General features: G+C 39.3%; 1 protein-coding gene across 1 annotated transcript in view; it reads right to left on the bottom strand.

Moving 5' to 3' along the window:
* Positions 1-14691, bottom strand: part of LOC309492201 (uncharacterized protein) — a 64232-nt gene that overhangs the window by 26023 nt on the left and 23518 nt on the right. The window contains exon 2 of the mRNA XM_082161073.1: positions 1069-1165. Within this exon, the coding sequence (XP_082017199.1) occupies positions 1069-1126 (58 nt within the window). The 5' untranslated portion in view covers positions 1127-1165. The remainder of the gene's footprint in view (positions 1-1068; positions 1166-14691) is intronic.

Below are 14691 nucleotides of genomic sequence, written 5' to 3'. Positions count from 1 at the left end.
GACTTTTCCTTGCACTGACTTCCATTCATGCGCATGTGAAAGTGGGACACCAGAAACACAAGCTCAAGTGAATTACCCTGTGAGAAATAACACAAGCGTTTAGCATTCAAGTGGAGTGGATTGTTTATTTAAAAAATGTTGACACTTTGAATTATTATTATTTGTTACATGTTGAACTTGTGTCTGTAAAAAAGCTGCCGCAGAGAGTGGCGTCATTTCACGGCCGTTGCAGTGTGTGTAGAAACTTCACAAGCTCAAAGTGTAGAGTGGTGTAGATTTAAAAATCATGGTTTCCCCTTTATGGTTGAATCACGGAAGCTACACCAGTTATCTTTGCCAAGAGATATCAATTTATTATGTATCATGTGTCATAAGGCTACATGAGAGGTCTTCATTCCAGATTTCTATGTTCCCCATTTCTTTATCTTCTCATCCCATCATGCTAGACGTAAATGGTTTCTCTGGCTTTATGTTTCTCTGCCCTCATGTCTCTCAGTTTCCCATGCCTCTGTTTCTCTGAGGTGGTACAGTAAGCTTGAGCTTATATAAATTACAGAGCAGCTTTCTTTTATGGTAACAAACTATGTTGCTTAAGCTTTAAAAATGGAACGTATATGTCATACGAACACATGGCACAATTCACTTCTGTTTACATCTGCATCAGTTGAAAACATGTTACATTGTACACACCCTCTACAAAATATAGCTCATCCACCTGTCTCATGTGACATATGATCTTCACATGCATCCATGCTATCTCCTCATGCACTGAACACATACATGAAACTCTGGCTTGACAAAATACGTTATGAAATTATGAATAAAGAAAAATAGCCTAATACAGATACATAAAACTTTCATAAAGTGCCCCTAAATTTTCTGCTTGTGTTCCTAAAATTCAGTCAGGGGCTCCAGCGCTCCTAGTGAAAAAAGTTAGTCTGAAGCCCTGCCCAGAACATTCTGTACCATTTCATAGTTGAACTGTTTATCTAAATGTGATGAAGTGCGTCAATGTTTCTAACATGAATGTTCTTCAGCATCATGAATGAATGAAGAATAAACACCAACCTCTTTGTTCTTCAGGATCTTCAGTGTGTTTCATTCTGCAGGGTTCTGGATCACTCATGTTCTCACTGTCCTCTTTAAGAGTCAATTTACAGGAGATCTGAAGACATCAATAACACAAAAACAATCACTAATGACAGTCATCTTCATCAACCACTACAGAGATAGGCTAACTATTCTCTTCCGGTCTGTTTTCCATCCGCGTTCACGAGTCCATATTGACGCACCAGATAACACGTCAGCAGCGTCAATGTCAGGGTTTCTGCAGGTTTCAGTAAGTCAAATTTTAGACCTTTTTAAGACATTTTAAGACCATAAACATTGAAATTTAAGACCTACACAATGCATTATCCAAGTTAGATAGATAGTTACCTCGGTATCATTAGAGTATCTATCTATCTATCTTTCTTTCTATCTAGGTGTGACGGAGTGGCTCCGTCACTGAGTGCGGGTCACACACACATACACACATATGCACATACTCAATCCCCGCTCCCTTTCAGCCTTAATTAAGCCGGTCATAAACCTCGCTGTTATGTACTTTTCATCTACTGTTTAAGTAGCGCGATCAAGGGTGCACACTTGGTAGTTCTACTCTTCTTTAAGCATACATTTAAACGAACATCATAAATACTTACTATGTGCCGAGATGCATCGCAGGTTTGCTCTGTTTCCCATTCAGTTTGGCAGAACCGAAGCGTTACATTTCCGCCTTTTAAAGGGGACATATCATGCTAAATCCACTTTTTTAGCCCTTAAATGCATTTTGTTGTATATTTTTAGTGTTTAGAAGTATAGAAAATTTCAAATTATTCTCTTCAGGTGCTTCGTTGATATCTTTATATTCTGTTCTGGCCTTATTTTTCAACCGGTTCCGATTTTTCTATTATCTATGACGTTTTGTGAACTATTACGTCACAGTATTTGCAGCGGAACTGCCAAATAAGGACATCGACTACCGGCTCAACACTTCGAGCAATCCGCCATATTTATTTCTCGCTGTGATTTTGTAGTCTAAGCTCAAGGATGCAGAGGTTGCGAGAGGGTAAGTCAAAATGTTCGGTTGTTGGATGTAGTAACCCACACGCTTCATTACACCGTCTCCCAGCATCAGAACCTCTTCGAAGTGCCTGGTTGAGTTTTATTTTTAACGGAAATGTACCCATAGTCATTTCTGTGTGCGCGAACGCGAAGCACTTCAAGGATAATTACTTCAGCAACAACAGGGTTTTTCCTGCATTGAACTTGTTTTAGCACCCGCCAAAGTCTTATTTGATCGGTGAGAGTAATGTAGATGAACTGCCGCGCTTGTGTCAGGACGCATGTTTAACTGAAAGAACGAGGAGAGAGAGAGAGAGAGAGAGAGAGAGAGAGAGAGACCCGGTCGCGCGCGCGCGCTCTCTCTCTCTCTTCCGAGCCAGGCGAGTGTAAACAAGCCTTCACCATCTCCAAACTAGACGCTGTCTTGCTCTCTCTCCCTCGCACATATTAATCAAAATAAATCGACACGGTGGTAAAAGGTCGGAAGACCAAAGTTTCATGTGCAGCATTAGGAGATATTACCGTGTGAATTGTGCTAAATAAGTTGCCTTATCTTTTCTGAAAAGCGTTCCGGGCATTAAGCTGACATAAAACAACACTTTAATAAAACGGAAAAAACTATCCAATGATGAAATGTTTTCTGTGTTGACAGAAATCTTGGATGTCCAAAAGTTTCTGTGCTGCTATATAATTGTATCACTGCTATCAAACTACAAAAGTGGCCGAACGGGGTGGAGTTGAACCGAGTGTCACCTCTGCAGACTGGAGAGGGGGCGGGGTCTGACGCGTCTCATTTGCATTTAAAAAGACCGCACCAAAACGAGTTGCTCTCAGACGCACATCAGAAAAGGGGTAGAAAAGGGGCCTGTGGAGCTATAATAATGAGGAATTCAGACCCAAGCATTGCAGTTCCGCTTTATATAGACCACACATGTATGATTTATATGTAAAAAGGAACGATTTAAAAGCATGATATGTCTCCTTTAAATAGTGTGATTCTCGCGCGCTTTCATGGTCACGTGAACTGCATAATTATGGGTTTTTGGATTGTAATAATAATTTGGGATGCAAGGGGAAGGAAAATGTTTGTGGAGATGGTTGTAATTATTGTTGAAAATATGTCAAAGTGTAATAGATATAATTCCTTTTCTGGAGTTAGTACAATGTGTTGATGATATTGTGTAATTGATGGTTAAGCCTAAAGGGAGGGGCTACTGGCTTTAAAAGTCGCAGCTTTGGGCCTGTGAAGGCAGTCTTGGCCTGGTTACAGAGGAGGTTACTAGTGAATTGCATTTTTCGTAAAATAGAGAAAAATAGAGTTATTGAGGATGTTTTTTGTTTTTGTGTAACTTTATTATAGTGAGTTATTTATTTATTTTCAAATAGTTTTTTTTCCCTCTTGCAAGTTTATTCACTATTTGTACTTTGGAGGCCGGCATAATAAAAAGCACGTCACTATTTTTCGACTACGCCTGTGTTACTCCCTATTGTGAGGAGTTTGGAAGAGGACCCCACCACACTAGGAGTATCTGATGTGTGTGTGAGAGGGAGAGGTAGATTTTTTTAATAGAAAATAGTACTTTTGCATATTATCCTGTAAAAACACAATTATTGTTGATTTTAGTTGATCATAACTAGAGAGGAAATGATGAGATGATTAAAGTGACCAAAATTATCACGGTTATCACAGAATTCTGTTCAAAAAGTACTAATACTATAGAATTAAGTCAATTCAACAAGTTTTATGTCGAAAAACAGTAAATAACAAATTGATTAGCATCAATATGCACTTTTTGTTTACGTAAACATTAAAATACCATTAAAAATGATGGCCAGATTTTAAAAGAGTGTCTTGCAACATGTTATCTACTAACATGTACAAGGTCAAATAAAGTTTTGACAAAAAAGGTTTTGTACAAAGATAAACCTCATATTTCAGCCTTTAAATATTTTTTTATAAAAAGAATGAGTCACAAAAGATAAATTACTGACATTTACACATTAGCTTATATTTATTAGTAGTGTTTGGGTGCACCCCCATCCTTCATGTTGACTGAGCTTTCAATGTTGTTATGGAAAGGGGTGATTGGTTGGTTCCTGTCACATGACCTGCGGTGCGTTTGCAGCATTCTGAAAAGTTTAGATTTTTTTCATCTCGTTGCGCCTGGTAAAAAAATTAGCGCGCCGCTTCAATTATGAGCGTGCTTGCCGCACGCCTACATTTGAACAAACTTGAGCACGCAATAGACGCGATATGTGAACGGCCTCAGGCGAACTAGCTCATATCAAGCCACGAGCTACTGGTAGCACGCGAGCGACGTGTTGGAGACCCCTGCTAGAGCTCCGCTTTGTAGGCTACAACTCGATACTTTTTTGCTACTTTATAATAACTTTCTGCGGCCAGCGTTTCTGGAGATGAACTAGGGTAAACACTTTTTAAGACCTGACTAAATTAAATTTAAGACCTAGGATGAAAAATTGGCCGTTTTTAAGACTTTTTAAGGCCTTAAATTTAAAGTTCAGAGTTTTAGACTTTAAGACTTTTTAAGACCCCGCGGAAACCCTGCAATGTGGACTCGTGAACGCGGATGGAAAACAGACCGGAAGAGAATACAATGTTGAATAAAGTCGTAGTTTTTATAAATTTTCGACCAAAATGTATTTTTGATGCTTCAAAACATTCTAAATAACCCACTGATGACACATGGACTACTTTGATGATGTCTTTATTACCTTTATGGACGTGAACAGTGACACGTCCATTGACTTACAATGGAGGGACAGAAAGCTCTCGGAATAAATCTAAAATATCTTAAGATGTCTTAAGAAGAGAAACAGAGGTCTTACGGGTTTGGAGTGACATGAGCCTCATTAGCCGGTTAAAACAGGTTAATCGATTAGTTTAAAATATGCTACGCTATTTGACATAACAGCCATTTCGAGCCGCGCCTGCAATTTCGCAACTCTGTCGCATCTCTCTGCTGCTCTGCCTCCCGCTCACACACACACTGCCGCCCTTCCAATCACGTCACTTTTTTAAAATCCCCTACAGCGCGAAACATGAGTCCCGCAAACGCGGCGAGGAGCTTGTATGTAATCGGAGGACAAATGGCTCCTTAGTTTCGAAATGGTTTGGGTACAAGGTGATCGCGTTGAAAATAAAGGCATTTGTCTAGCGTCTAAGCTCTTTTGAATCATTGCCGCGGCTCATTTAAGACAGCTCCGATGAGACGCCGCTTTAGTTTGAGGTAGTGCTAACAATAATAAAGAAAGATGATGATCATCATCACCTTACATTAGGGGTGTGCATTGGCACTGCCCTCACAATTCGATTCGATTACGATTCACCAGGTAACGATTCGATTCAATTCGATTCTACGATGCATTGCGATGCATCAAAATTCTACTGCACACAACAAGGCAAAATTTTCATCAGTCATGAGGCAATACAAGCAGTCAGATATTGAACAACAGATTTTATTGGCTGCTATGTGTGTATTATCACTCTCCTGTATCTTTGATATAAATGTCATTAAATAAAATAAAATTGAATGGTACAGGGTATTGGATATGGGATTTTCAAACCTGAAAAAGAAAACATAAATCACGTGCTTTCAGTGCTTTGAATGAGAAATGTTTCTCTTCTCTCTGCTTGAGAACCATTTGAAATTAAATTCCAACATTATTGTCCAACTCGAGGCCAGAAAATAAACAGTGTAGGGGTGTAACGGTTCACAAAATTCACCATTCGGTTCAATACGATACACTTGTGTCACGGTTCGGTAAAACTAACATCATAAAGTAGGCTATGATATTTTTTTCTTTGACTCTTCTTAGGAGCATATAAAACAAAACAGCTCCTTGGAAAAAATTTAATGTAATATTTTGTGCTTATAAACAAATTTTTATTTTAGTTCAGATTAACATTTGAGGGCAGCAATTGTATTCATAATGTCTAAATAAATCCGACGTAATGTTACTTGAAAGCATTATAGCCTACTATTCCTGCCAAACTTCCAAAGTTGCAGTTAGTGTTACTACAGTAAATCCATGGTGAATGTTGCTGATCTGTGGACACTGTATTCATTCAGACATTCATGTCACAATGTTTCTTCCTGATTTCCACGTCAGCGCTGTTTGATCTGTTAATAACGGAGAAATGTGAATGTTTCTCATTAGATCTCGCAGCGATGTTATTACTTTAGTGGCGAATTCAAATGCTTTCTTCACTGGATCTCTTAGCGCTGTGTAGTATTAGATCGGCTCGCGCTGCTTTGGTCCAAACTGATAAACAGTCCGTCACGAGTAGCTCAGTTTCGTTCCGCTTACATTGCGTTTGCCATTTGATGTTGTGGTCGCGCCAGCGTCTACATTATGAGCGTGCTCGCGACGCGCTTACATTTTAAATAACCGTTCGGTTTAAAAATGCGTGCCTTGTACCGAACGGTTTAATACGAATACGCGTACCGTTACACCCCTAAAACAGTGACATAATCGATTATGGCACTTTACCGCATCGATGCTGAATCGTGCATGCCCCGCATTGCGATGCATCGCCGAATCGATTATTGTTGACACCACTACCTTACATCATAGATGATGTGCTTCTACTGTATTTAAGCACTGTATCACACAAGTTGCAACTTACATCTGTGTCATTCTTTTAGGTGAAATGGTCCCACACACTACTTTTCTTTGCACGTCTGCCCTGGCTCTAACCTCGAGTGTTTTAGCCTGTAGCCTTTACTTTTCGCAGACCTTGTGAGCGTGCGAACCCAAACGCTGTGACCTCGCGCCAAATGTTTTTATTGGTTTATTAAGTACATACAGGCGAGTTATGAAAAATTGAGTGCGAGGGATTTGTTCACTTCACACAAAAATATTTTTGAATGAGATCTCTATATAATAGCCTAATTTAGAGATCACTTTTTTTTTTTTTTACCGACTACCGACAACTTTGATCGGTTAACGTTGATGCGGTCAACCATCGGTCAAACGGTCATCGGTTAACATCCCTATTAAGAAGCCACAATTTGACCCACATAATCTAGAAAATTATAGACCCATTTCAAATCTTCCATTTATGTCTAAAATATTAGAAAAAGTTGTGTCCGCTCAACTGGGCTCTTTCTTGCAAGAAAATGACATCTATGAAAAGTTTCAGTCTGGATTCAGGCCGCACCATAGCACTGAAACTGCGCTCGTTAAAATCACATCTATGAAAAGTTTCAGTCTGGATTCATAGCACTGAAACTGCACTCGTTAAAATCACAAATGATTTACTTTTAGCTTCTGACCAAGGCTGTATATCAATACTAGTTTTACTTGATCTTAGTGCTGCGTTCGATACTATAGATCACACAATACTCTTAGATCGACTACAAAATTATACTGGTGTTCAAGGACAAGCATTAAGCTGGTTCAGATCATACTTATCTGACCGCTACCATTTTGTCTATTTAAATGGAGAAAAATCGATCATAACTTCAGTAAACTATGGAGTGCCGCAGGGATCTGTGTTAGGCCCTCTGTTATTCTCAATATATATGCTGCCACTTGGAAATATGTGACCCCGCCTGTGAAACCCCGGCTAAAGTCGCAGAATCGCATTATGAGTTAACGAGCATCAAAGCAGTCATAGCCATAAAAATGCCAAAACTAGGCCATGTGTGTTTATTGCTGTAAATGATAGATTATACCAATGGTTTTGAGATGCAATACTTACATTTTCATTTATAACATGATAAATACTGAAATTAATGATTTTATTGACACTACGTTATACTTTTGCGAAAAAAAAAAAACGGACGTGGGCTTCCTAAACATTGATTTCAATCGTCTCTGGGTTTATTTCACGCAACAACACTGCTGATTCTTATATTATTCGGTTCAGGGACTTCTTTTCTATGTCTTTTCTATTAGAAAGAGTAAAAACGGACTTTAATATCAATCCGCGAGCGGTAATCAGGTCAAAATGAAAAAAAAGGAGATGTAAGCCGCGTTTAGCCACGTCAGCCGCGTTTAGATGTCTGAGGTGATTTTTTCTTGTCATAGCCAATATTTTAAGAACTGCTTATTTGTTTTGTAGCTCAGTATTCTGCCAGTAATATTAAACTTATTTTAAGGACGTTTTTGGCCTGCTACGTGTTATTTGCTGGATGGTAATGCGGTGTTTTGACATCTGATATGGCGACACCGAAGCATGAGCAGGAACGGAAAATAGCTGCTTGCTATAGGCCTAAACAGCTTGCTTGATATTAATCTCGGTGGAATTGCCCCAAATTATGATTTAACCGGTTTTGTGTGTGAGTAAATGATGACAGAATTTTAGTTTTTGGGTAAACTATCCCTTGAAATTGTATTTATTTATAATTTTTTTACTCCAGATTTACTCAATGTTACACCGTGGGCCAGTAAGAGAATGATAAATGTTTATGTTATTTAATTGATATATTATTGACATTTTTTTCACTGATATTACATTTTACTAATAAAGTTATGCATTAAATCATTCCATTGAATTGACATGGTAATTGTTGCTACGATCAAGCTCTTGTGGTACCCCCCCATTCGTTTCAATGTTTTTATGCTTTTAGCTTTTTGGACATGCACATCATAATAAATAGACCTGTTTTACAAAACTTTAAAGGAGAACTCCGGTCAATTTGAACACTGAGCTCATTTTTTTGTAAATGTGGAGTGCTGTCAGTACAGAGAACAACGACAAAAATTGGTGTTGCCTTCACCGTGTTATCCTCTTTTTAAAATTCGCACCCTCTTGAATTGAATGGGGCAAGTTTTAAACCTGCTTTTAGCCTCTTAACATCATTCATGTGTCATTACAAGTGCACCAGCCATGTGTTCATTAATTCAGTCAGCGCACAAACCTGTGTTTACATCTTGTTTTCGGTTGAAGTCCAAAGTAGTCGATTGTCGAGTTCACGCGCGTGATCATAGGTAACTAAACCTATGCGCGTGAACTCGACAATCGACTACTTTGGAGTTCAACCGAAAACAGGATGTAAATACAGGTTTGTGCGCTGGCTGAATTAACGTCACTTTTATTTATATCTTTCACATCTACTGCAGTCAGATTCACCCGTGTTCACTCTGAATGAATCACTCACATGGCTGGTGCACTTGTAATAACACATCAAGGATGTTAAGAGGCTAAAAGCAGGTTTAAAACTTGCCCCATTGAAGTCAACCGGGTGCAAATTTTAAAAAGAGGATAACACGGTGTAGGCAACACCGATTTTTGTCGTTGTTCTCTGTACTGACAGCACTCCAAATGTACAAAAAAATTTGCTCAATGTTAAAATTGACCGGAGTTCTCCTTTAAGAATTTTTCCACCAATGTCTCATATATCACTAAAAAGGGGAGAATCTCAGCTTTAATGTGTTATGGCACATATGCAGGATAACTATGGATCAAATGTGTTGCAGTTTTAACAAATAACCTCTTTTTAAATTGGAATTTCTCCAAAATATGATTTTCTGAGCCCGAATTGTAGCAAATCTTTGACATGGCCTTACTCAGTCAATATTAAAGATATCAAGGTTATATTTTCACAGAATGTTCTTTACATTGTGTAGGATGATTTTATGTAGAAAACATTGAATCACAAAAAAATGACTTTAGCTGGGTTTTCACAGGCAGGGTCACATATTATAAGGAAACATGGAATTAGTTTACATTGTTATGCTGATGACACTTAATTATATATTTCATCACGGCCGGATGAAAACGCTAAATTATCCAAATTGACAGAGTGTGTTAAAGATATAAAAGATTGGATGACGCGTAATTTTCTTTTATTAAATCCAGACAAGACAGAGGTAATACTTATCGGTTCAAAAAACTGCCCACAAAACCTCTCACACTACAACTTTAACATAGTAGGATGTCCTGTTACTTTATCCTCTACAGTAAAAGACCTGGGTGTTATACTTAACTGCAAACCTGTCTTTTGAAAATCATATTTCATGTTACAAGAACAGCCTTTTTCCACCTTAGAAACATTGCTAAGCTACGTAATATGCTATCAGTTTCTGATGCAGAAAAGTTAGCTCATGCATTCATGACCTCAAGACTAGATTACTGTAATGCTTTATTAGCTGGTTGTCCTGCATCCTCAATAAACAAGCTACAGTTAGTCCAAAATGCCGCCGCTAGAGTTGTAACAGTTTTACAGTTACATTTTGTCCCATTAGCTTTCAGGGCGTGTGTTATTTAATTCTGTCACTAGGGGCGCTCTAGCCAGTGAGATGCCTAGTAGCATAAAAGGGTAAGAGAAGAAGTATGGAGTAGGAAGTATGTGTTAACCACTGGTGCTGCGTTCCAGTCTTTTAGACACGCACTTGCAAACTTCCCTAAACACTTCCCCTCAGGGGAATCCCTGCCACCATTTTGAAGTGCGTTCCACTTCGTGAAGTGGACGAGGGAAGTTTATATGGACAGACCCTCGTTCCCTCGATTTTGACCGAGGGAGCGAGTCTACTTCAAATGTACACTTCAGGCACCTATATGTCCCACAATGCAGTACGATTGTGACATCACCACAGATCTCGTCTAATCACCACTTCAACAGACAACTCTATGATATGTTAATTCTATTTTTTTTTTTTTTAAAACAACCCAAACACACATATAAACATTTGGATGCTGCATTAAACAAATTCTTAAAAGAAAAAAAAATTAAATAACAAATCAACTCCATAGCTGATTCCAAGTGATCAAGGGCTTAGGGCGTTCCAGTTCAGCCCATTGCAGCTTCCGCCAGTACTGGGCACTCGTGCACCGTAAGCAATGACGTACATCCGAGTGAACGAGACGGAGGGAAGTTAGCGAGTGAAGGGCATGACAATTTTGGACTGGAACGCAGCAATGGAGAAGCTTGCTCACCAATGCGGTCTTGCTTTTTCTTTTCCTGGTCCCTGTTCGGGCGCCATAGGCTATATTATGTAACACCTGATTTTAAAATCATGTTTTTGATGCTACATAATTAAGGGACCAGAGACATTATCATTTCAATGAGCCACGTGTATTACACCACAAATCAACATACAGTCAGTAACTTACAATGTACATATAGTTACGCAGTTGCATGGGAAAAATCAAACAGTTCAGTTCAGACTTTTGTAGCAGTGTCTTTGATTACTCAAGGTTCAGTCTTAAAGGAGAACTCCGGTCAATTTTAACATTGAGCTCATTTTTTTGTACATTTGGAGTGCTGTCAATACAGAGAACAACGACAAAAATCGGTGTTGCCTACACCGAGTTATTCTATTTTTAAAATTTGCACCCTGTTGACTTTAATGGGGCAAGTAGTAAACCTGCTTTTAGCCTCTTAACATCCTTGATGTGTCATTACAAGTGCACAGAAAATGTGAGTGATTCCTTCTGAGAGAACACGAGTGAATCTGACTTAGGGCTGGGACGGTTACCGCATTACCGCAATACCGCGGTCACGTGACGCCTACCGCGGGTCTGAGCTTGTCACCGTCATCACCGCAACAAAAAAAAACAAAAAAAAACACTGGCCTTCACATGTTCACGTTGTGTCTAATGACATAGATTCATTGATTCTAATGACATGGATTGTGTCTAATAACATTGTGTCTTACATGGATTCAAGGTTTTCTAAACAAAACGTCATCAAAAGATGGAGCAAATCTGACCGTTCGCAAGTTGTTCCATGACACATAATAACATTCCATTTGTAGGCTATTGACTATAACCCCTGTGGCGCGTTACGGCTGCGACGCGGCACCCGGAGCTGATCGTGCCCATTCTAGTCAATGCTTGTGTTTACAACAGCCACGACGCGGCGCGTTTCAGAAGCTCTCTCCGCGCCGCTTCGCTAAAGATAGGCGCCTAGTCTATTTTCGACGGACGCCGCGTCCAAGCCGCACCGTAAATAAAAAAAAAAGTAAAAGCAGGACCTCAACTTTTAATTGCACGTGCTTATTTAACACAGTTCTCTCACGTGAAGACCGCATTTGTTAACCCTCGCGGAGTCGCGGCAAGTGCACACTCACAGCACCAGAGAGGAATCTTGACGCCACTTGCAAGAAAATGGATAAGTAGGCTACATAATTAAATTCACAAATATTACACCATTTAAACATTATTAAAAATACATAGGCTACTGAGTTACTAAAACAATATTTGCCAAAGAATACACTTGTATGTTCACAGTTTGAACGTTCTTGTTTCCATCAAGATCTGAGGTGAATTATTCTGCTTTTACAGCTACAAAGCTGGAGCACTAAACGATATTCATAGTCACATTGCATGATTTTAACATTAAATAAAGCACATAAACAGTACCTGAGATCATCATCGCCACACTTTGTTTGTTGTTCCAGCCGCGACATCACAGAAAAAAAACTGGGGGAGGGTGGGGAGGGGGGTTGAGGTTTAAAGCGGTTTACCGCAATACCGCGGGAATTTCTTGCTTTTCAACCGCGGTAAGAAAAAATCCATACCGTCCCAGCCCTAATCTGACTGCAGTAGATGTGAAAGATATGTATAAAAATGATGTTATTTAAGCCAGCGCAAATACCTGTGTTTACATCCTGTTTTCGGTTGAAGTCCAAAGTAGTCGATTGCCGAGTTCACGCGCGTGATCATAGCAACTAAACCTATGCGCGTGAACTCGGCAATCGACTACTTTGGACTTCTGTGCACTTGTAATGACACATCAAGGATGTCAAGAGGCTAAAAGCAGGTTTACTACTTGCCCCATTGAAGTCAACAGGGTGCAAATATAAAAAATAGAATAACTCGGTGTAGGCAACCCCGATTTTTGTTGTTGTTCTCTGTATTGACAGCACTCCAAATGTACAAAAAAATGAGCTCAATGTTAAAATTGACCGGAGTTCTCCTTTAAGTGACGTAGAAGCAAGAATAAATAGTACTCAAGTGCCTTGTTGATGAGGCCCCATCTGCCTACAACTGAGCTTCCAGATAACTGTCAGTAATGTGAACTGTAGTTTATGAATCATAGATGGCAAAAAGATGTTGTGGACAGAACAAAGACAGTTAATCCCATTTTTTATCAAGGTCCTATCAATAGTTCAGCTTCCAGCTCAGGCCTGCATGTTGAACCCTCTGCATCAAACAAACAGATAAACTTAGTGCCACCATTAACACGTTTACTCATCCCATATTTACATAAACATTACCCAACATCATATATACAAATTAAAGTACTAACAAGATCACTTACATTTGAGTTAAAGAACCTCAGGTTCCTCAAATGAGGGAAAAAAGCAAGACGCACTGGTGAGCAAGCTTCTCCATGTGGTTAACACATACTTCCTACTCCATACTTCTTCTCTTACCCTTTTATGCTACTAGGCATCTCACTGGCTAGAGCGTCCCTAGTGACAGAATTAAATAGCTTAACACACGCCCTGAAAGCTAATGGGACAAAATGTAACTGTAAAACTGTTACAGAGTTCTTACTAGATCAAGAAAATATGATCATATAACACAGATTTTATCGTCACTACATTGGTTACCTATAAAGTTCCGTATTAATTACAAGGTATTGCTACTGACTTATAAAGCCCTAAACGGCTTAGCTCCAGTCTATTTAACGGATCTTATATCGCCCTATAATGCATCGCGCTCTTTAAGATCACTAAATTCGAGGCTTTTGGTCATACCTAGGATATCCAGATCCACCAAAGGAGGGAGAGCATTTTCACATTTAGCTCCAAAACTCTGGAATAGCCTTCCTGATTAGGGATGCACCGAAATGAAAATTCTTGGCCGAAACCGAAAACCGAAAAAGAGGAAACTAAGGCCGAAAACCGAAACACCGAAATAACTTATGCCAATTATTAGTACCATTGCATTTATGGCTATGACTGTGTACTACCTTTACTATAATCAAGGCATTGCATAAATTAATATTAAAGTTTCAAATAATAAATCAATTAACATTTTATGCAAATATTTATTTAGCACATTGCAAAGTATAAAATTAAATGTTTAACTTGACCCCACTCATGTGTACATTAAATAATAATGTAAAAGCCTATACTGGCCTGCAGAAAGGTTTAAAAATGAAATGTCCTCTCATAAAAACAAAGTGCATTTAGGTCAATACTGCCATAGCCCATAATAATATCTGCAGCTATATGCTCATGGACGTGAGTTGCAAAAACCATAAACAGCTAACACACACACCTCTGATAAATGACGGCTGCTCTGCACACACACGCAAGGTCTCTCGCTCCCTCTCTCTGCCGCGCGCGCGCTACGTATGCGCGCTCATGCTCGCTCGCGATTCCGGGAGATTTAAACTACTTTGCGGGCATCAGGGAGCCGCTATCAATACGCGGGAGACTCCCGGAACTTCCGGAAGACTTGGGACGTCTGTGTTTTAAAAATCGCTGTCCGTGGGTCACTCTCAGATATATTGAAATACGTCCACACCGCAGATATGTTGCTTCAGACAAGCACGTGCAGGTCGCGGTATCTGCTGTTTGCGTCATCACAACATTTCGGCCGTATTGTTTCGGTGATAAAAGTCTTTCGGCCGAAAACCGAAAATGCACTTTTGGGCCATT

This window comes from Leuciscus leuciscus, assembly GCF_965113295.1.
Source record: "Leuciscus leuciscus genome assembly, chromosome: 1".
Taxonomy (NCBI): Eukaryota; Metazoa; Chordata; class Actinopteri; order Cypriniformes; family Leuciscidae; genus Leuciscus; species Leuciscus leuciscus.
The sequence above is the reverse complement of the archived record's forward strand: the minus strand, read 5'-3'. Positions and strand labels throughout refer to the sequence as shown.